The following is a 20,610-nucleotide window of genomic DNA, read 5'->3' as shown; positions in this document are numbered from 1 at the left end:
CTGGGGTGCCTGGCCAGCCTAGGTGAGGGGCTGATGGCTGTTTGCAGCTGGTCACACCCCCTTCAGGGTGGGGGTCCCCACTGGGGTGCCTGGCCAGCCTGGATGAGGGGCTGATGGCTGTTTTCAGGCTGGCCACACCCCCTTTAGGGTGGGGGTCCCCATTGGGGTGCCTGGCCAGTCTAGGTGAGGGACTGAGGGCCGTTTTCAGGCTGGTCGGCAACTGAAGCTCCCAGCCTCTCCTTTTCTTCTTTTTTTTTTTTAATTCTGGAATTTATTTAGCTTCTATAATTGAAATTTTGTTGCCATCACTGAAGCTGAGAGCCAGGCTCCTGCTCGCTCTAGCTCTGAGGCCACGGCCTGCTGAAAGCAGGTATCTGGGGTTTGTTTAGCTTCTATAATTGAAACTTTGTTGTTTTCGGAGCTCAGAGCCGGGCCACGGCAGGCAGGGAATCTTGGCTTCCTCCATCACTGAAGCAAGCAAGCCTCCTGCTCACTTCAGCTGCGTGGCTGCTGGCCGCCATCTTGGTTGGGTTAATTTGCATATCTCGCTGATTAGCCTATGGGAGGCATAGCGAAGGTACGGTCAATTACCATGTTTGTCTATTATTAGATAGGATATATAGAGAGAGAGAGAGAAAGAGAGAGAGTTGATAATATTTAATATCAAGAAGCAGGACAAATAAAGTTGACTTCCAAATAACTACTTCTGGAGTCAGAAAACATCATAACTTGATGGCAATAATGTCTTTCATATGGCAAATAGAAGGTATTGTGGAAAGTTCTGTGTTTATATTTGCCAGTCAAAGGCAAAGTTGAAGAAATTGATTGAAAGGCATAAAAAAATTTTTTTTTTAAATTAAACTACTTTTTCCCAAGGCAATCAGACCAGGAAGGCAATAAGAGTTTCATTTTCCTGTATACCTGTTTTTCACCCCACTCCCTTCCAAATGCAGACAAGGGCTCTAGCTAGCTACAAGTGGTCACACATCTGGAAGACTATTTTAAAACACATTCAAAATGTTTTGACTACATGATGCCAAGCATCTGGCAATACAAACTTCTCTTAGGTATTTTTCTTCTATAGAATTCAGTTTTGTGTAGACAGCCACTGTGCCAGATTTTGAACTACACGTTTTATTTGTGGAATGACGGAAATACATACGCAAAGGTAGGTTTTCCTTATGATTTTGATTTAGGTAGATTTAAATGATGTTAACAGAGTTGCCATTGATTCTTGCATTATTTGAACTCTCCCTCTGCCCTCAAAAGCCCTTCAGTGGCCTCTACTGGTCATTCCCACCCCAGGAACATTCTCTCCCAGATGAGCAGCACTCGCTTGTCTACATACTAACTGACTTTATTGGTTTCATTCCACAGTAAAGATGAGGAAAAGCGAGGCTTCTAGTTTTCCCTGTCTAATAGGAACCAGCCTTAGGAATACCTGTGGTTCACCAACCATCCCTAAACCATTTGCAGGATCTTGAGGTAGGAGGTAGGTATTCTTCATGTGAGGTCGCCTCCCTCTAAATGCAGACTAGCTCAGCCTTTCAAAGGCCTTTTCCACAAACTAAGCTAACTATCCCTATCTCCACTCCATTTTCAACTTTTATACTAAGTCCTAAGCCTGATGACACCACAGTGGGTAAACTATGCACGAATTATCTGAGTTTTGTAGCTTGCAACCTATCGCAGATCACACATTCTTGCTTCTGAGTTTGGAGAGGAGGAATAAATTCATCTTCATCATGTACACACCATCTTGAGGCCTTGCCACCTAGCACGGTGCTAGACACAACAAATATCTGCTGAACTGCTCTGGATAAAATGCAGTCTGCTCCAGATCACCACATTTCAAGCATGCAATAAAATTAAACAGTAGCCAGGTTTGAGCCTAAGCAGCGTTCACAGTTTGGACAGTCTTGAATAGCTGACTAGTGGGACAGGTCTGCCAGAACCCTGCTTGCATTAGGGTGCTACTGAGAAAATACAAAGACTATACGTATCATAAACTTTGGAGACAGTGGCACACCAGCTTGCATTACTTAGGCTTCCTCGGGACAAAGAATATACACTTAGGGGAGAGAATCATTCTGTCTCCTTCTCCATGAACATTCCCTGACCTGACTGGCTTCAGTTCTACCAGTCTCTGGGCTGGTCAGGGTGCTGAGGCACGATCAGCAACAATGGCACTGCAGCCGTGGAGGCCAGCGCATAGTTGTGAAGGTCACTCTGGAGGTGAGTGACGGCCAGCCCTGGGGTGCCGGGTGGGAAAGGCAATGGGGCTTGGGTGCTGGAGTCTAACAAGCTGCCATTAGCATCACCGGTGGTCCTCGGAACCCCTTGCAGCCTTCTTTGGCAGCTCCCAGGAAAAAAGTGGGGGGAATTAGAAGAGCTCAGAAATCCTAAATTGCAGATGAGGTGACAACTACAGAAATATGGTTTATATTGTTAACAAGATCTCATTTAACTAGTCATGTGTGATCTAGGAAAACCTGGATTTGATAAATGGATTTCATACAAAGATAAAAATAGGAAAAACAAATTTTACGACATCAAGCAACAAATTTTGCTATTTTAGAACATATATAATAACATAAAATATTGCTATTTCACTTTTAAATATATTTTAGATCAAGTATTTGAAGCAGTTTCACGATTCTCTAAGTTAAAAACCTACCTAAGAAAGATGTAGAAAGCATCCTAAAGGGTTAATAATTCTAAGGTAGAGAATGTCCTTTAACTCAGAATTCCTCAAGAAAATCAGCTTTCTCTGTAGGTTTTACAAATAACAGCAATTGGTAGCTAATCTTTCTAACCTTTAGTCAGTTTTGTGTTAATGAAAAAACAGAATCAGGGATTATCACTTCTACAAAGACTGTTTAGACATCGAAGTGACATAATCAGTATATAAAATATAATTCCAATTATCTCAGTTTAAACACTGCCTAAGAGAGTAAAAATCATTTCATTTTCTACCAGGGAAACTATTTTAATAATTTTAACCGCTTTTTAGATTACATCAATTCTTTGAGATGAAGTATGACGGAGAATCAAAATAATCTTTGTAAATTGAGCTCTATTGCAAAAAATGATTTCCATTCTTCAGCAGGGATATTAAGGGATAACCTTTCGAGTGTCTTTCCCGTGCATTTCTCTTCTTCCTCTACCTCTCCCGTCTTTCCCAGCTCAAAGCAAACCTGACACGTGAAAACAGACTCTGCATAATGACCCCCTTCCCTCTGCTCTCTCCCATTCTCTTTCATTCTCATTCCCAACTTTGCATCTCTCTTCTCATTTTCCTTTTTTCTTTCCGGGGAATGACCACCTCAAAGGATTAATTCAGAACAGGCAGCAGAAAATGGTAACAAGAGTGGGCAAATCAGGATGTGGATTTAAAATCAAGAGGTATTTTAAAGGAGGAGAGTTACTCAAATTAAACATATGTTAAGAATATGGGTTTGTTGTTCATGGCATACCTGCTGCCTGTGATCCCACCCTCAGCGGATCAGCCTTCAAGGGCAGAGCATTCCCTAGTGGAATAATAAATACAGCGGCCTGAGTGGATAGGGATCTAAGCGGCCCAGCGAGCTTCCTTTCCTCTGGGTCTGACTTCGCTGTTGGAACACAGGTGGTAACTGAACTAGCTGAACTAGCGAAATGGATCGTGGCCCCTCTGGCTCAGAGCCAGAGAGAATAGAATTCAGTCTCCAAATTATCAGGCTCTGGGCATCTATAAATTCTAATATAGATCTTGGCATAAAGAGCAAACTTCATTTTAATGGATACTGCCTGTTTTCCAACCCATCATCTTTCTTACCGTGATACGTGTGAACTGCGCAGTAAAAAGTCCATTCATTGGTCACTTTAAAAACACGCTGTGCCTAACGTTAGAATATTTTCCTTTGGGCTAACCTGCCATCGACATGAGGCTATGGCAGATTGTGTTCTGCAGGTAAAAATGAAAGCCTTGCCCTATATTCTATACTGTATTTTGCAGTCCTCGGCTATCCTAGAATTATGTACCCAAACATTATTGATATGAGCTAGTCAGCTATACTTATTAAAAGCAGAAACTATATAAAGTAGAAATATATGATTTATTTGCCCATTTAAACCCTTTCTTACTTTAGAGGTGTTTTGAGGTTCAGAACAGTAATATAATATATTTATGGGCCGAATTCATTCTACTGATAGGCAAGATTCTACAGTCGTGGGTCCCTCAAGATAAGAATCCATGCTATAGACAACATTAAAACATCCATAAGTGTTTTGAGGGAAATTTTTTTAAATTTGGTATTGAAATATTATGGGTCTGAGAAGCTCAAGAGGCTCTTTTCCCCTGTATTTTGATATTATTCCTAGAACATAAGCACTACCTATGAAATTGTTACAGATTTATAAAGGGTAACTGGTTTCCCTTTATACTGTCTATAAGAAATAGTACTTGGCTAACTAAATGAATGGTGTTGGGAAATACTTTCTAAGTCCCTCAAGCATTTTATAAATGTATGTCTATGGACTATAATATACAAATAACAAAACATTCCTAACTCTTCATTTAAGCAATCAGGCCCTTGATGTTTGATTACTAGTTCAGGTTATCACACACTCTTAGCGTTGATATATTTTCACTGCAGTAACAACATCCCAAATCAGCGGATATCATATCAGCGTTCCTGCTATATGAAAATAAATTTCTATTTATACAAAGGATAGTGTGGAGAGTGCAATTATTTACTTTTCAAAAAAAAGATTCATTTAGTTATCTCCTTTAGCGAGCCATGGATGATTTAAGAACTGGCCCTCTTTCTTCCTGTCGTCTGAATGTGTGATGTGTTCCAGAATTTGGCTCAAATGTTTCTCTTACAAAGGAGAGAACATACCGTAATGTTCTGCAGGCAGGAGGTTTGTGTTAAGCCTGTCTCAGTAGCTTTCAATATATAGAGGGGAAATTTCAGTTCCAAAATTTAGCAAGTCTTCACCATTTTACTAAGTGCATTGAAGGACATGGTATGAAACACAGAGAGAACATGGTCAGAAGCCTGGCTGTGGGGGCCGGGGATGATGGGCAGAGCACAGGGAGATCTCTGCTTTCCCTGAGCATCTTCCCCCCAAATTGAAGTCTTTTAAACAATTTCCATGGCAGTAGGGTTGACGCAATGTTTTTATGCCTTTGATAAAATGATGTTAAGGGAAGCCAGGTTGGGGACAAAGATGGCGAGACACATGAGGAAGGTGGTGGGGGAGGACAGGCGGTGCTGTATTTGTGTGCTCATGCTCACCCAGCTGCCCTGCTCCCAGAATCGGTCCCTTTGCATTCCGACCTGACTTTGCTTCTGTTCTTGATGAGCAATCCTCTAGGACAGAATGCAAGCTCCCTGGGAAACTCTCCAGCACCAGCCAGAGGTGGGTGGTTTACCCTGGGACAGCAGCATGAGCGGTGTTCAAGCAAGATGGATGGTGACTTGGCAGGGAAGACGGACCATTCAAAAGAATTCAGAGTTTGAATAAGTCGGTGCAGAGAACCACAAAAGTTTCTCCGGACTCTGAGATTCTACAATTCTATATATTAATACTCTCATGAAAAAAGTATTACGTCATATATGAGAAACAAGCACACACATACAAAAAAACAAATTAAAAAAAATCTCCCTTCATTCTCCATATGGTAGAATACGATTAAACTATCTTAAAATCGGAGTTTTACATAAGCTGGGGTTCACATTTCCATTTACTTAAGAAATGATGAAAAGAAAAAAACAAAAACATATTCTCTGGTTACAAATATTAAATGGGAATGGATTCCGGACTATGGGTCAGTAGTTCAGATTGGCTAATACAATGTCTCCGTTGCTAAAACAAAATTAATTTAATTTTATAATGGAAATCTCCAGGAGTCCAAAGAAATTCTGTGCACTTCTGTCTACCCCCTATTTTTTTGTGTGTTTGTCTGTGTGTATGTTGTGTGTGCACTTTGCTGTTAAAGGAGCACATTCGCTTTGATTGTGGAGCTCTTTCCAGACATTAAAAGCCACTGTTTCTAGTTTTTATGCTTAGAAAATGCTCAAAATGCTCCCTCTTTCTGGGGGAACTAAATACTGTGCCACCTTTGAGAGTCAAGCCCTTTGAGCCCATCAACTATTGTTGGAAACCTTCTGATTCTATTTTTGTAGAATCTTTGTCCCCTGTTTTCTGAAAGGCTCAGAACCCTTAGATGAACATTCTTCTAGTGGCAATTTTAACATAGCTGAATGCTTTTATTTGTGCTGCAGGTAGCACACATGGTAAAATACATCATTAAACCAATGCTGTTCCCATACAGAAGCTCTTTTCCAGGAGCTGTTTGCCGGCTGCCCTGCTGTGGGATCCGAGGGTGGGATACTTTTGATTTTAGGCATAAAAAAAAGGGGGTGGGGGAGCCAGGCTTTTAGTGATGGAGCCTTTCAGGGCCCTGGGGTCACTCTTATACATCTCGAGCCAGAGAGCACAGTGTGCGACATCGCTGTTCACACAGAGCCCCCACCAAGGTTAAAAACCACATATAAGACAAACTAATTTACTAAAATGTGGACCAAGTGCAGAATAAGCCAAAGGGAAAAGTTGTGCGTAAGCTGCTTATCTGCTGTTCTTGGAAAGGTGAGGGGATTCTGGCAACGCTTTGTGGGCTGTGAGGACATTTTGGCCTCTCTCCGCATCGTGCTCTGGAGCTATTTCTTCCATTTTTTCATGCCGTTTCTGTAACACAACCTCTTTACATAGTTTATCTCAGGAAATGACAATTGGCTGTCGAATCCCATACAAATTGATTGGATCTGACAGCTTAAAGGAATAAATCTTCTGCAGGGAAGAAAGTTTTTACTTATAGTCTTGTATTTTCAATCTTTTTTTTTTTTTTACCCCTTTCTTGCTTAATTTTATTATTTCAATTAGATCATTTAAAAATCAACACATCACATACCAACCTCCCCTAAGAGCAATCATAAGATTTGATGATTTTTCTGATACACGGGCTAGGGTTTCAAATTTGCATTATTTTATCTACTGAATTAACTATGAGCTCTAAACCAAACTAATGCCGCCATGTGTTTTTAAACATCTCTAATCTAAACCATCTGGAGAGGCACGGTTTTGCAAAGGCATCCCTTTCAGGACACTCTGTGGATTTTGTCACTGCTTGAGGTTTTGGCAAACCATCAACATTACTATAATTCTCTTTCATGAAATATAGCTTTTGACTAGGATTTTGGAGTCTTGGGTGTGTGTGTGCATTTATATGAGTGTGGGTACTTGTGTATAATTTTTGCTCATGTCCCTTTCTCTTTTCAGAAGACCATATTTATAACAAATTTATTTTAAAGAAGTAAAGGTTTGTGTTGCATATAAAAATAAATTTAATTTTAACTACTGAACATAATGCAATTAAAAAGCACTGTGAAATAACACACGTTATTGTATGTAGGGGCGGGAAATACTTTTTAAACAAATCAAAAGAAATCAGCTTTAGAGAACCACCACAAGAGAAAGTGTAGATATTTTTTTAAATGATTACGGCAACAGTGATTTATAGCATGTAAGATACATACTCAGTACATTTATGAGAATACAAATCAATATGGACTACATCTTTCACTTAAGCAATGTCTCATTTAATTCTTTTTCTACCAAATAAACATACCATTTAAAAATTATAATCAAATCTAAGCATGATAAAAGCAAAGTGTATACTACTTGTTATAACAAAAGTTAAGAAGTTCCCCAGAAGTAAGGATGATAATTCTACTTGCAAAAATTCTATCTGCTAATAATTTTCAAGCTTTTTTAAGAATTTCAAAAATCAATCACAAAAATGGAAAGAATAGATTTTTGCTGAGAGCCACTGTCTGAGATGAATTAAAATAATAATGTGACTACTGGGGAATATTAATGTCCTTGTATTTATTAATAACACGGTATGTTCAAACAACCCTTTTCATTCAACAGTATTAGGCAAATTACACACACACACACACCCCAAAAAATTTAGGTCAAGTTTGTAGAGAGGAATAAAAAGGTTTATTTATTTATTTTTAGAAGTAGATGGCCTGAAGTCCAGAAGTGGGTCTGTGCTTAGAATATAATGGTGCCAAAGCAATGCAGAGGCAGCCCCTCAGAGGTGGTGGCAGCCTAGAACACTCTTGGTGGGTGCTAATGGCCTGGGCACACCACAGCCCACCCCCTGCTATTCCCTGTTTCCTTCCATGACATGGGATCCTCTATGCTCACATCTCTGAGGATAGGGTTGCCCTTCTAAAACTTTCCACTTAGACCACCAGTATATTTAAAAACCTGCTTCTGCCCATAGTAAAATGTTGTAGGATAAAGGGAAAGTGCAATCTGATAGTGCAGAGAATGGAAGCCCCACTTAGAGGGCCTGGATTCTATGTCTTTAGGAAGGGCTGCTCCTAGCAAAGATGCTAATCTGGTCTTAGATGAAAGTAGAACATTTGTCAGCCCATCTTCCTTTCTCTTGCTCCAGGGTCCACAGAGTGAGTTCAGCATGGCAAATGGCCAGCAAGTCTATATAGGCTTCATTCAGTGCAGTCTTATTAGCTATGTAGAAACCAGAAGGCTCCTATATGAAGCCTCTGCCCAAGGCAACTGGTGAGTAATTAAGCCTTGGAAGCAAATGCATATGTACCTAGCACAGGGTGGAAGCAGAGTAGCAGGGATGATACATATGCCATGCTCACTAGTACAACATCACCAGGGACAAAGATGTTGAGATCATTTTGTCCTTGTTGGTTAAATGCTCTCCTCCAGGTCCTCCCAAGGCTCCCCTGCTGCCTGGGCACCCTGGGCCCTCCCCCCTTTTACACTCAGCAACTAAAGATATAATTCCTGACACATTGGGGGCCTTCATCCATGCTATTGGGACAGGGCTATATAGATTGTTACATCTTTTGAATTTCATTTTGGCATCTATATGTATAAAAGCCTAAGCAAATGATGACCGGTTGACCGAACGCCTGGTCGCTATGACGTGCACTGACCACCAGGAAGCAGATGCTCAATGCAGGAGCTGCCACCTGGTGGTCAGTGCACTCCCACAGCCAGCCAACCTCCCATGGTCCTTCCCCCTGGCTGGCCCCAATCGGCTTGATTGGGATTGGGCGAGATGGTCCTGATCGGCCCTGATTGCCAGGCTGAGGGACCCCATCCATGCACGAATTCATGCACTGGGCCTCTAGTATTAAATAAGTGTAGCTGACATTCATTGGTTACTTACTCTGTTCCTGACACTAAAAGCTTTTTCCTAGCCAGTTTGGTTCAGTGGATAGAGTGTCAGCTTGTGGACCCAGGTTTGATTCTGGTCTAGTGCATGTACCTTGGTTGCAGGCTCCGCCCTAGCCTGAGCCCTGGTCAGGGCTCGTGCAGGAGGCAACCAATCTATGTGACACATCGATGTTTCTCTCTGTCTTTCCCTCTCTCTTCCACTCTCCCTAAAAATCAATGGAAAAATATCATTGGGCGAGGATTAACAAAATAAATAAATAAAAGCTTCATATGTATTTATTTATTTTACTCTCACGTATGACTCGACCAAGGTCACAGAGCTTCCAAGTGGTGGGACCCAAATTATAATCCCAGGCTGTGCTCACCCATAACCCCAATGTGCTTAACTGCCTCCCAGCACACAGTAAATTTATCACCATCATTTAGTTATGAATGAAATGTTTAAATGATTGGGATGAGAAAACTTAGGAATTGCTTCAGGTTCCCTGTTCACTTGACATTTGTATATGAAAAGCATATGGAGGGACTTGCCTAAGGTGAGAAGGGCTGGCCAGGTGATAGGAATTAGGGCCTGGTGGGGACTGGGAAAAACTGAGGAGTTCTTGTGGAGAGAGTTCTCTTCTCAGCTCCAGCCAATTGCTATTCTGAGGACCTGGCCATGGTGGGTACCCCATAAATACCTGTTGAATGAATGAGTGAATGAATGGATCTAATTTAGGTGAAACTTCTTTAGGAATATATTCAAGCAAGAAAAAATGTATGTCATGGTTTAAGCTTCCTCCTAAGGGACTTCCATGCAATAATAGTGAAACAATCAAATGTAAAGAGAATACTTCATCTTCTCAAAGCATGTTCACCTATTATATGCACTGAGTTATGTTCCACTAAAATGTGTATGCTGAGGCCCTAACTCCCAATACAAGGTATTTGGAGATTGGGCTCTCATGATGGTATTAGACACCAGAAAAGCTTGCTGTCTACTTCTGCCACTTGAGAAAATAGCTAGAAGGCAGTTGTCTCCAAGACAGGAAAATGGCTGGCACCTTGAACTTGGACTTACCAGTTTCCAGAACTGTGGGAAAATTATTCTGTGCTTTAAGCCACCCAGTCTATGATATTTTGTTGCAGCAGCCTGAGCAGACTAACACACCGATATTATCTCTTTTATCCTCACAATAATCCTAAGAAGCAACTAGAACTCCATCACCATTCAGCACAGGCCCCCGAGAACACGCGTTTGCCTTAGAGCACGATGTGTGGCGGGTGGCAGGGTGGTGAGGACCAGGGGAGTGACAGGCCAGAAAACTTCTCATATTGCCATCTGGCTCTCACTGCTCAGCACAATAATTTCTGTGGCAATTCCCTGGTAAAGTACAACCAGAGAAAGCCCAGTTCAGGTAGTTTTAGCACAGGGCATGGGAAGGGAAGGGCATTTAGGGAATAAAATTTCAACGTTGGGGTCCTACATCTCCAATATATGTGCACATTAATAGGGCAGAAAAATGCTTAGTCATAGATAGTTTTTGCAATACTATTAAGTTTTTTGCAATATGACATGGCAAGACAAAGAAAACAATTTGAAAACAATTTGTTCAAAGGTATATTCTCATAGCATCCCTCTCAACTGGCTTACTCAGTCACTTGTAAAGTACAGGGTCTACTACTTTGCTATCTTCAGATAAGGAATCATTTATGATACAGTCTGTTGGCTTTAATCCTACTGGTAATTCTAATTTTCCTAGATAAATCCCAATGATCAATTCTGCTTCTTCTTTTGTTGCTTTTTGGAGAAAATTTCAGAAAGAGGGCAGATAAAGAATGAAAGCTGGCAAGGCCGTTTCTCTGCTTCCAGCTTCCTGGGCCAAACACTGAAAAAGAAGTTCCTGCTGTTTGATTTAATAAGAATCAGTGTCTCACTCATGCCTCAGTCGTTGGACCAGTCAGGCTCAATTGGCATAAAAGAAGTGTTTCCGAATGTCTGCATTTCATTTCAGCACAGACGCTTAAGCTCCCGCATGCCTTTTCCTAACGGCACAAATAGCACTGCTGAGCCCTAGCCCTGCTCCTCTCTGCGCATCCATATAATTTGCATCTTTTATGTCTGAGCTTAATTTTACCTTTAGGTCGTCTGCATTCTTTAATTTTCCTTAATTGTATACTTGGAGATGTGTATCACAATCTACATGACAATGGTTGAGGTTTCCCCTTCTGGGTTTCTCACTTCTGTGGTAGATACATTTGAAAACCATTTGGGTCTTACTTATATTACTCAGAATGTTCTTGTCCATGGACTTTGTTTCCAGTTACTGAGCACCTAATTGTGCCTTTCCTTTTGTCATTCCAGGGACACATGGTGAATATGTAGCCCTACTTGTCAAAGAATGTTCTAGTCATTCATCCCTTTCTCTTTTTTGACTTCTACTGAGTAACCACTCCTTGCCACATCCAAGAAAAAAGGTTAGAAAATTCCTATTCTGTTTTTTGTGTGTGTGTGTGGTTTTTTTTTATCAGGCCATAAGAAAATTATCCTCCCTTTAATTAAAATAATAATAATAAAAATCCTTAAGTTACAGTCTAACACTGCTCTGGTCATAATATACATTGGAAAATGCATTTAAATTCATTTATATCATTGTTTCTGTAGCTGTTTTGTTGATTTGGATTATGGAGCACAATCTGGGCTGGGGGAAGGACAAAATTGATGGGAGAAAAATCAAGTTTATTGAAATAAACTTCACGATTCCCTCAGAGACAGGAGCAACAAAAGTCACAACTCCCCGAGGTCACTCAGCAGTGTGGTCAGCGAGAAGTGAAACTGCAAGGCCTGACTTTCTGTCCCTTCTCCTGACCACCATCCCTTCCCTCCTGCGTCACTGTCACTCCTCATGGGGGTGGGGGGAGGGGGAGTAGAGGGCTCTCTTCAAGGTCAGCGGGAACCTCACGAAGAACCAAACTCTGGGTGGCTAAAGCTGTGAGGAGGTGCAGCCTCCTCTCTAACCTTTACAAACTCTTAATGAGACGTGGAGCCACACGTAGGGAGAAGGTCAACTGAGGACTGTAAACAGGGGCACAAATGAGCTTAGTTAGTATCACCCCCACTCCACATTCTGCTTTCTCCCGAAATAGGGAGGGTTTCAGGTCATGTTCAGTTTCAGGTCAATGTCAGATAATCCTTAAAAAGGGAATGCTAAGAACAAAGAAACCAGACCAGGAAAAAATAAAAGTAAAAATAAAAACCTCTGACCAAGCCAAGCCTCTAAATATAACTTTTCCACTTACCTCAATGCAGATAATTCTAAGATATATATTTCTGATTCTATTCATTCTGTTTAAAAGAGAAAGACCACACCAGGGTGAGCAAGGCAGGGTGGTCAGGATGCATAATCTAATGACAGTGTGTGGAAGCCACTACAGAAGACGGCAGGAGAGCTGCCAGAGCGTGCGGTGAGGCCCGTGGCTGATTTCTACGCAGAGTCCACGGATATTTTCCAAGTATGGACAGCTCTCACTGAAGTGAAAAATAGAAAATGCAGGACCAGAGCCCACACTAAATATTCAGTTTAGTAAAAGACACGAAAACTGCCCGTGGAAGTGGAAGGTATTTGGCTTTGCTATTCTAAACAAAGAAATGAGCCATCGTACTGTAATCTTTTCATGAGTAGGCAAAAAGCCTGTCAGTCTCTGCTAAAGAATATTGAACTAATGTCTGTTTCTTATGCATTTGCTTTCTAGTCCTCAAGTGATACTTTTTTGGGCCAAAGATTTGTTTGCAATTATATAGTTGTTTTGTTGTTGTTGTTAATCCTCACCCAAGGATATTTTTCTATTGATTTTTAGAGATAGTGGAAGGGAGGGGGAGAGACACAGAGAGAAACATCAGTGTGAGAGAGAAACATTGATTGGTTGCAGGGATTGAGCCTGCAACCAAGATATGTGCTCTTGATTGGGAATCAAACCCAAGATCCTTCAGTCCACGGGCGGATGCTGTATTCAGTGAGCAAAACTGACCAATTATACACTTTTGAAAAATATGAAGAATGTACAGAGATCAAGAAATGGACAGCAAATGTGATTATTCAAAAATGATAAAAGTAGCCCTAGCCAGTTTGGCTCAGTGAATAGAGCGTCGGCCTATGGACCGAAGGTCCCGGGTTCGATTCTGGTCAAGGGCATGTACCTCAGTTGCAGGCTCCTCCTTGGCCCGGGCCCTGGTCGGGACTCGTGCAGGAAGCAACCAATGGATGTGTTTCTCTCATATTGATATTTCTCTCTCTCTGTCTTTCCCCCTCTTCCATTCTCTCTAAAAATCCATGGAAAAATATCCTCAGGTGAGGATTTTTAAAATGATAAAAGTGCAATCACCACCAGGCACCTGTTGCTTCTCCCTGTTCATAGTCCTCTTTTCTACCAAGCGAACTGTCCACATGAAATTATTGCCACATCTCAGGACAATGTGGAAGCACAGGCCACCTGATTTCCGTGAGACAGTGTCGAAAGGAGCCCAGGTGTTGAATGTAAGCTTTACCAGAGATCAGAAAGGATACAGAAGAAAACTGATAGGTCAGTGAGTGGGGGTTAGGTTTTTCTCATATGTATTCTAACTCTGTGGGCTCTCCACGTTCCCCTTCAGGTTTGGGAGAAGTTGTTACCATTCATCAGTTAATAACAAATGCATCTGGTAACTGAGAAGTGCTTGGCAATCAAGGTCTCCAATTTGCTGATTTTATTTCTAGACTGGCAGCTTTAATTTTTTAAGATATATATATATATATATATATATATATATATATTCATTAAAGTTGTTTTCTTTTCAAAAGCCCCCACTGCTGGCAGCCCCACTGGCTGGCTCACCGTCATGTCCCTCCCCAGCCCAATCACAGCCGAAGGGGTCCTGAGTGGCCAAGTGCCCCTTTGAGCCTTTCCTACCCAGGAGTCTTGAAGGACAGGAAGGAGAGTGCCCTGAGGTCCCAGGTATGTGTAAGTTCTGCTGCCTGACTATTCTAGGCCCAGGGTGTAGTTGATGCTTTGCACCAGGCCAGTGATGCCAGGTTGCTGGGCTACCAAGGACCGAGCCAATCCAGAGTTGCCCGCACATGATGTGAGGCCTCTCCCAGTGGCTGCTGATCAACCTCTTCAGGTCTACCACCTTTCGGACCATGTCTAACCATCATCTTATAAGTGGCAGGCTGCCAGAGATACACTTTGAATGAACTGCACATCATGGCCCATGCTTTGCTATCATGGCCCATGCTGCCTCATCGGTGAGTGCAGGCCTGGTTCTACGGCTCACTAGCTGGGAGCCCTTACAGTGCAAAGTCTCTCAACTGGGGAAGAAGAATAATCTTTTCTGCTGTACTGGTTGTAAGAATCAATGAGATCACGAAGGGAGAAGTGCTAGCAAAATGTAAAATACAGATAAATGTAGTTATACTCATTTAGTTATTAGAGATCAGTGCATGGTTACCAAACTGCCCTTTTATGCCCCTTATTATTTTTTTCCTTCCATCTAACTTCCATCCATTAATTTATCTATAACTTTCCTGACTGCTTAAGTTATACCTTGTTTGGTCTCCCATCAGCTCAGGCATACTTGTACTTTGTTTTCTTCTGATAACCATTGATATTTACTGGCTTTTATCTTAACTTCATGGTTATCAGTGATAGCAAGGTGTGTCACTATTTCAAAAGAAACGGTACTCGCCAACTCTCCAGTGCCCATTGTCCCTATGTTATGTTGAATGTGGTCTTGGAAAAACAGCTCTGGGTCTTCTGACCATCCATCCCCAGAGCAGATCCCAGCAATGAATGAGCTATAGGAAATGTAAGAGTGTGAGTGTGTGTGTGTGTGTGTGTGTGTGTGTGTGTGTGTGGAGGGGCAAGGGGGACAAGGTGGGAAGGAACAGGGGAGTTGGTTAGGAAATTTCTCAAATAGGATTCAGTAGGAGATCATCATCAGAGTAATAAAGGCAAGAATGGCCACTCTAGTTTGGGTCAAAGAGCAGAAGGGAATTGTGGGGCAAGAACTCCCTCTTAAATAAAGAAGCCAACCACTTTTGTCACCTTGTCATCCCCTTTCTTCTCTCCTCTACATGCCATTGGTTTCCAACTATAACTGCATATTCAAACCACCAGGGGTCCCTAGAAGGGCTTCTGAATTACTTAGGTTGTATACACTTCCTCCCTTAAAGGGACCAAAACTTTTTCCCTTTTCACTTTCCCAAAGCTGGTGATACATTCTGCTCCCTGCAGTTAGATCAGTTTAAGAGAATTTAATCACAGAAGCAAGGTACTATGGTGGTATTCAGCAATTTAGGTTTTCATAAGATTTTCTAAATGTATTTTTCGTGAGTAATAAGGGTCGTTCATGTCTGAGTAGCACAATTATGATTTTCAGTATTTTTAAACATATGTTAGATGAGTAGCTTTTATTTGGTACCTAGACTCTCAGAGTCCTCATGGTCTCTTGCACATGTCACATGATCAACTCAAAGTTTAAAAGTATTAGAATTCTCACGTTTCTTCTATTAAGAATACTAAGTAGAATTGAGAGCCCCATCTGCTTCTAGATGAAATGAACATAGTAGTAGGAATTTGGGGGACACAGAGATATTTTAGTCAGTATATTTTATCAGGATATTCAGAGTACTTCTGACTTTGTTTTTTGTTGTTGTTTTTGAAATCAAGAGTGTATTTTCTTCTAAAATACATACATTTGATCATTTAATGGAAAAACTAAAGATAAAATTAAATGCATGTTAGTGAGAGCTTTAGTAAATAATTCCAAAGCTACCACAAGAGGACAAAGAAGATGCTCTTTTCAGTCAATATTGGTATTACAATTGTGCAATAAAACAGGTAATTTTAAAATTCCAGTTAATTCCAAAGACCTTTGAAAATAGTTCTTAACTCAGCATTATTATGCTCCTACTGGCCTGTTTACTATGCAATGTTGTGAATGTTAACCATATTATCAAACTGTTTTTGTCACAGGCTACCGATAGTCAGTTAATATAAATTTTTGATAAACAGCATGTACATCGACTAAAACAATATATTATTACTTCTTTTTTTAATATTCAAGATATGCTTTATATAATATCAAAATAATTTAAATGGCACTGATTTTTTAAAAATGTGCTTCTGCTTACACCATAAGCCTTTTAGTATTTTCCTGGTAATTCAACAAACTTCTTAAAATTGAGCAAAATTAAGATTTTGTGCTTCTATGTTTACCAAAAGAGCATATCACACTGACAAATTTGATAATCTTATAAAAAAAAAAAACAAAGAAAGGAAAAACTGTTCTTATTTCAAAGGTTCAGGAGGAAAAAAGGCTATTTACTATGCAGACCTAGAATTCTTGTTGTTTTAAGATAGCAAATTAGAAAAACATGGCCTGGGTCAGAGGCTACTCAATCAGGCTGGGCTGGGCCTTTCATTCCAGCAGCTCCCATTCCCCAAATCATATCTGATAATATTCTAAAGTCTAAACATATTTCAGTTCAAAAAGATACTCAGCTCTTAGATAGAAATTGGCACTAAACTTCCAAATATCAACAGGTTTACCCACCCTTTCAATGAATGAATTTGTATTTAGATTAAACTGTCACTCAGTATGTCTGAATTGTAATATTTGAGGAACTGAAACTTTGAGCTGGAATGTTTGTTTTGCATTTTCCTGTGCATAATCACAGGATATGAGCATTAATAAAAGCATTGGTGCATGGGCCACTACTGAGGCCTATTATTTAAGCAGAGTCATGGCAACGGAGCAAAGCTGAATGTTCACAAGTGTAGTGTAATTTCAGCCTGTATTATGTTGAATGGATGAGAAGACAAATGTATCAGCAGACATAAGGAATAAACTACCCAAAACTATTTGAAATGATCTCTGCACTTGCAAACTGGAAACAGCATCTATATTTCTCAACAAGTCAGGAAAGATTCATGATGGGTATTCCCTTAAACCGGCTACAAAAATATTATTATCTTGCAAGCAAGATGGCGCCCCTCAACTTAAAATTGGCAAAATCCCATTGAACTGCATTTCGGAGAGAGAAGGGAGCTTGAAATGGTAGTGCTCTGCGGATGTCCACGTGGGTGGGCAAGCATATGCTGCTGCTGAGCAGAGGAAGTGGTACACCAGGATTTCTTCATAAGTGTGAGGTCTTTATAAACTCATCTCTATGGGGGCGGTTTTAAATAGAAAGAAAATGACACACAGTCCCCAACCAGGCTTCCTAACTGTTTGGAGAGGGTTGCCACTTTCCCCAAACATTAGGTTACTGTGGGGAAATTTTCCAAAACTGTCAACAATTCCATTTTTAAACTCAGTTCTTCCTCTCCACATAAGACGGATGCAAGGCAGCAGGAACTATATTTGGTCTAGTAGGAGATGTAAGTTATTTTTACTGTGCTGACTCCTACCTGACAGTGGAAGACGTACTCTGGTGTGGTTTTCTTGAACTTCATGTTCCAAACCAAGGCCACTCCATCTGGTTCATGGGGAGCATCTTCATTGTTGTTGTAGGAAGCGACCATCAGCTCGGGGTACTAAGTGGAAGAGGTCACAAGAATGAATTAGGCCAAGATGACAACACAAAGAAAACTTTCTTAATTTCTACAGACACATGTTATACTACATACTTTAAATGTCACTTGCTTTTTAAGCTGTGGCATACTTAATACCAACTTCATGCCTCAACCTATTGCAATCTGGTTTCTGCCGCCATCATTCCACATGAGCTTGTCATAGTCGCCAATAACTACCAAACTGCACACATTGCTGGATCTTTCTGTATTAGCTGACATGTGGGCTAATCCCTCCTTTCTCCTGTGTTGGATTCCATTATATATTTCTCTCCTTAGTTTCTTCCTGCCCACTCTTCTTAGTTCCCACAGGTTCTCCATCTGCTATCTATGTTCCAAGGAAGCTGTTTTATGCCCTATTTTTCCTTTGTCTCTGTATACACATTTTCTCTGGGTGACTTCATCTACTCCAACAAGCATTAATATGCTGACAGTGTTCAAATCTATTCCTTTAGGCTTGATTTCTCTCCTAGCTGCAGATTCTTATATCTGACTGCCTACTGGGGATTTCTCAGGGCCGCCCACAGACACATCAGATGTAACCATAGACAAATGAGCTCGTTGCCTTCCATAAAACCTACTGCTCTTTCAATGTTCCCTCTTTTGGTGCCTAGTTGTCCAGCCTGGACACTCCACATTCATTTTTATTGCTTCCTCGTTCTCAACTTCATGTACTATTTCACTACTTCCTCAATACCTTTCAAATGCATGTTTTCTTCCCATCCTTAAGGTGAGAGCCTCCTAAACTAATTTCTTATCTGAATGAAGGCAACGGCTTCCTAAATGGCTCCCTGACTCCAGGCTCTCGAGACCCCACCCTCACCTACTTTGTCAACATGACTTTACAACAGATATCTGCTAAGGCACTCCTCTGTTTAAAATACTTTAATGGCTCATTATTACTTTGAAGATAAAATGCAGGTCATATAGGATCCTTCTGTCATTTTCTAACTCCTCTGCTTAATCTCTTACAATTCTCCCTCCTTTCGCCCTCCCACATTCCATGACCCAGCCTCACTGGGCTAGTTCTGAGGGTCACAGGTATGGCCTCTGTACCTATGAGTCTGCTGTTCTTATTGGAATGTCTCTTCTGTGTGGTAGACATCATTAACTCACTGTTTAAGACTCAATGCAGGCATCTAGTCCTCCAAACAATCCCAACTAACCATGTACCACCTCCCTTACCTCTCATTGTCTCCTTGAACATTATGTGTGTGTCCTCTCCCATTAATGCACTTGTCAAATTGTATTATGGTTTTCCCCCACTTCTGTTTCTTACAAGGCTTGAAGCACTATGAATGTAGAGACTAGTTTTTATTGACCTCTGAGTCTAGGGCCTAGTAACTCCCACCACATGCTAAACTTGTGCCAAAACCTACTGAATTACAGATGCTTTTTAAAAATTTTAGTAACTGTGCTCAGTGGAAAGACTTTATATTTAATCCCTTGTTATAAAATAATTCCAACTATTAAACGCATAAGTGCAGGAAACACAACCAGTAAAACCATCAGGACTCCACAGTGAATAGAAATACCTACTCACACTATGATATCTCTGTGCTGTGTATTAATAAACAAACTGAGGAGTGGATCTCATGGGAGATACAACATTTCATGAAAAGGCCACTCCTACCTGGGATTTCCATAAGGTGGCCACATTAAAAATTGTATCATTACATATGCAATTATATTAGGATTATAACAGATCCTATCACCCTTTGCTCAGAGATCATTTAATTTTCCCCCTATATTTCACTATGCTGTGTATATATTTAAAAATAGATTATCATAAATTTGAACATCAACATTTTTCTATCTATAATAATTAAACCTAAGTCTTTTCCGTGGCTTTATTCATTCTTTAAACTCCCTCAATTTGAGAAAACTACACAGAGCGACAACTTGCTGGTTGATGCAGAGGAAGTACAAGCCTATAATACATGTATGCGGCCATCATTGGACGTAATCACTCTTTATCAGAAAATACTCCTCAGTGGCTAAATCAAAGGCCCATTCAAAGACACTAACATCTAGATAAACACAGAAGTCTCCAGACTGTCCAGCTGAAGTTTAACTATGTCGCATGTAAAAAGGCAACTCTATAAACATCAACACCACCACTATCAGAATGGTCAATGAGCAGCCAGATGTGTCTTGAATTATATACCACAGCTTCACATCTGGGTTTCATCGTCGGCTCCCACTTGTAGCTTTTCTTTTTTCCATTAAAAATATTCTAAATTATTTGGGTTTAAAACTCCTTTAGAAAACAGGGAGAGCTTTAGTAAAATACCAGTGAAATGTCTTTGGTGTAATTTCTATAATTGGGATCATAAGTCCTAAAGATATTCCTTTAACTCTTATTGCATGTGAAATTTTATGAGTTCAAAAATCTCCTCTAGCATGCCTTTTTCTGTTAATTCTTTGAACATGATTAGTCAAATTTGTGACTTTACAACAGACATCTGCATGTGAGAGGAATACAATAAAAAGGAATACTCCAATAAAAAGTAAATTTCTGAACAATGATTTAACCTTAAATGTTAAAAGTATGAGTTTAAAGAGAATGCGAACAAGTATGAAGTTTATGATTATTCATGAGGCTAGATTATCTAATATTTAACCTAGGAGAATTGTTACCTGGAAATGACCAGATCTGCTCTCAAGCTGTTTGCTCTTATAGAGAAATAAAGTATGACTTTTATTAGAGAGAAGGGAACCAACATGTTTTAAGTGCCCATTATGTTC

General features: G+C 40.5%; 1 protein-coding gene across 6 annotated transcripts in view; it reads right to left on the bottom strand.

Moving 5' to 3' along the window:
• Positions 1 to 20,610, bottom strand: part of DYNC1I1 (dynein cytoplasmic 1 intermediate chain 1) — a 278,730-nt gene that overhangs the window by 86,401 nt on the left and 171,719 nt on the right. For all 6 annotated transcript variants that reach the window (XM_070424306.1, XM_070424305.1, XM_070424309.1 and 3 more), the window contains one exon: positions 17,701 to 17,826. In XM_070424306.1, coding sequence (XP_070280407.1) covers positions 17,701 to 17,826 — 126 coding nt within the window. The remainder of the gene's footprint in view (positions 1 to 17,700; positions 17,827 to 20,610) is intronic.

This window comes from Myotis yumanensis, unplaced genomic scaffold (assembly GCF_028538775.1).
Source record: "Myotis yumanensis isolate MYYU_CA2020_CCGP unplaced genomic scaffold, mMyoYum1.0.hap1 SCAF_9, whole genome shotgun sequence".
In the NCBI taxonomy this organism is placed as follows: Eukaryota; Metazoa; Chordata; class Mammalia; order Chiroptera; family Vespertilionidae; genus Myotis; species Myotis yumanensis.
This window is presented reverse-complemented; position numbering and strand designations above follow the sequence as displayed.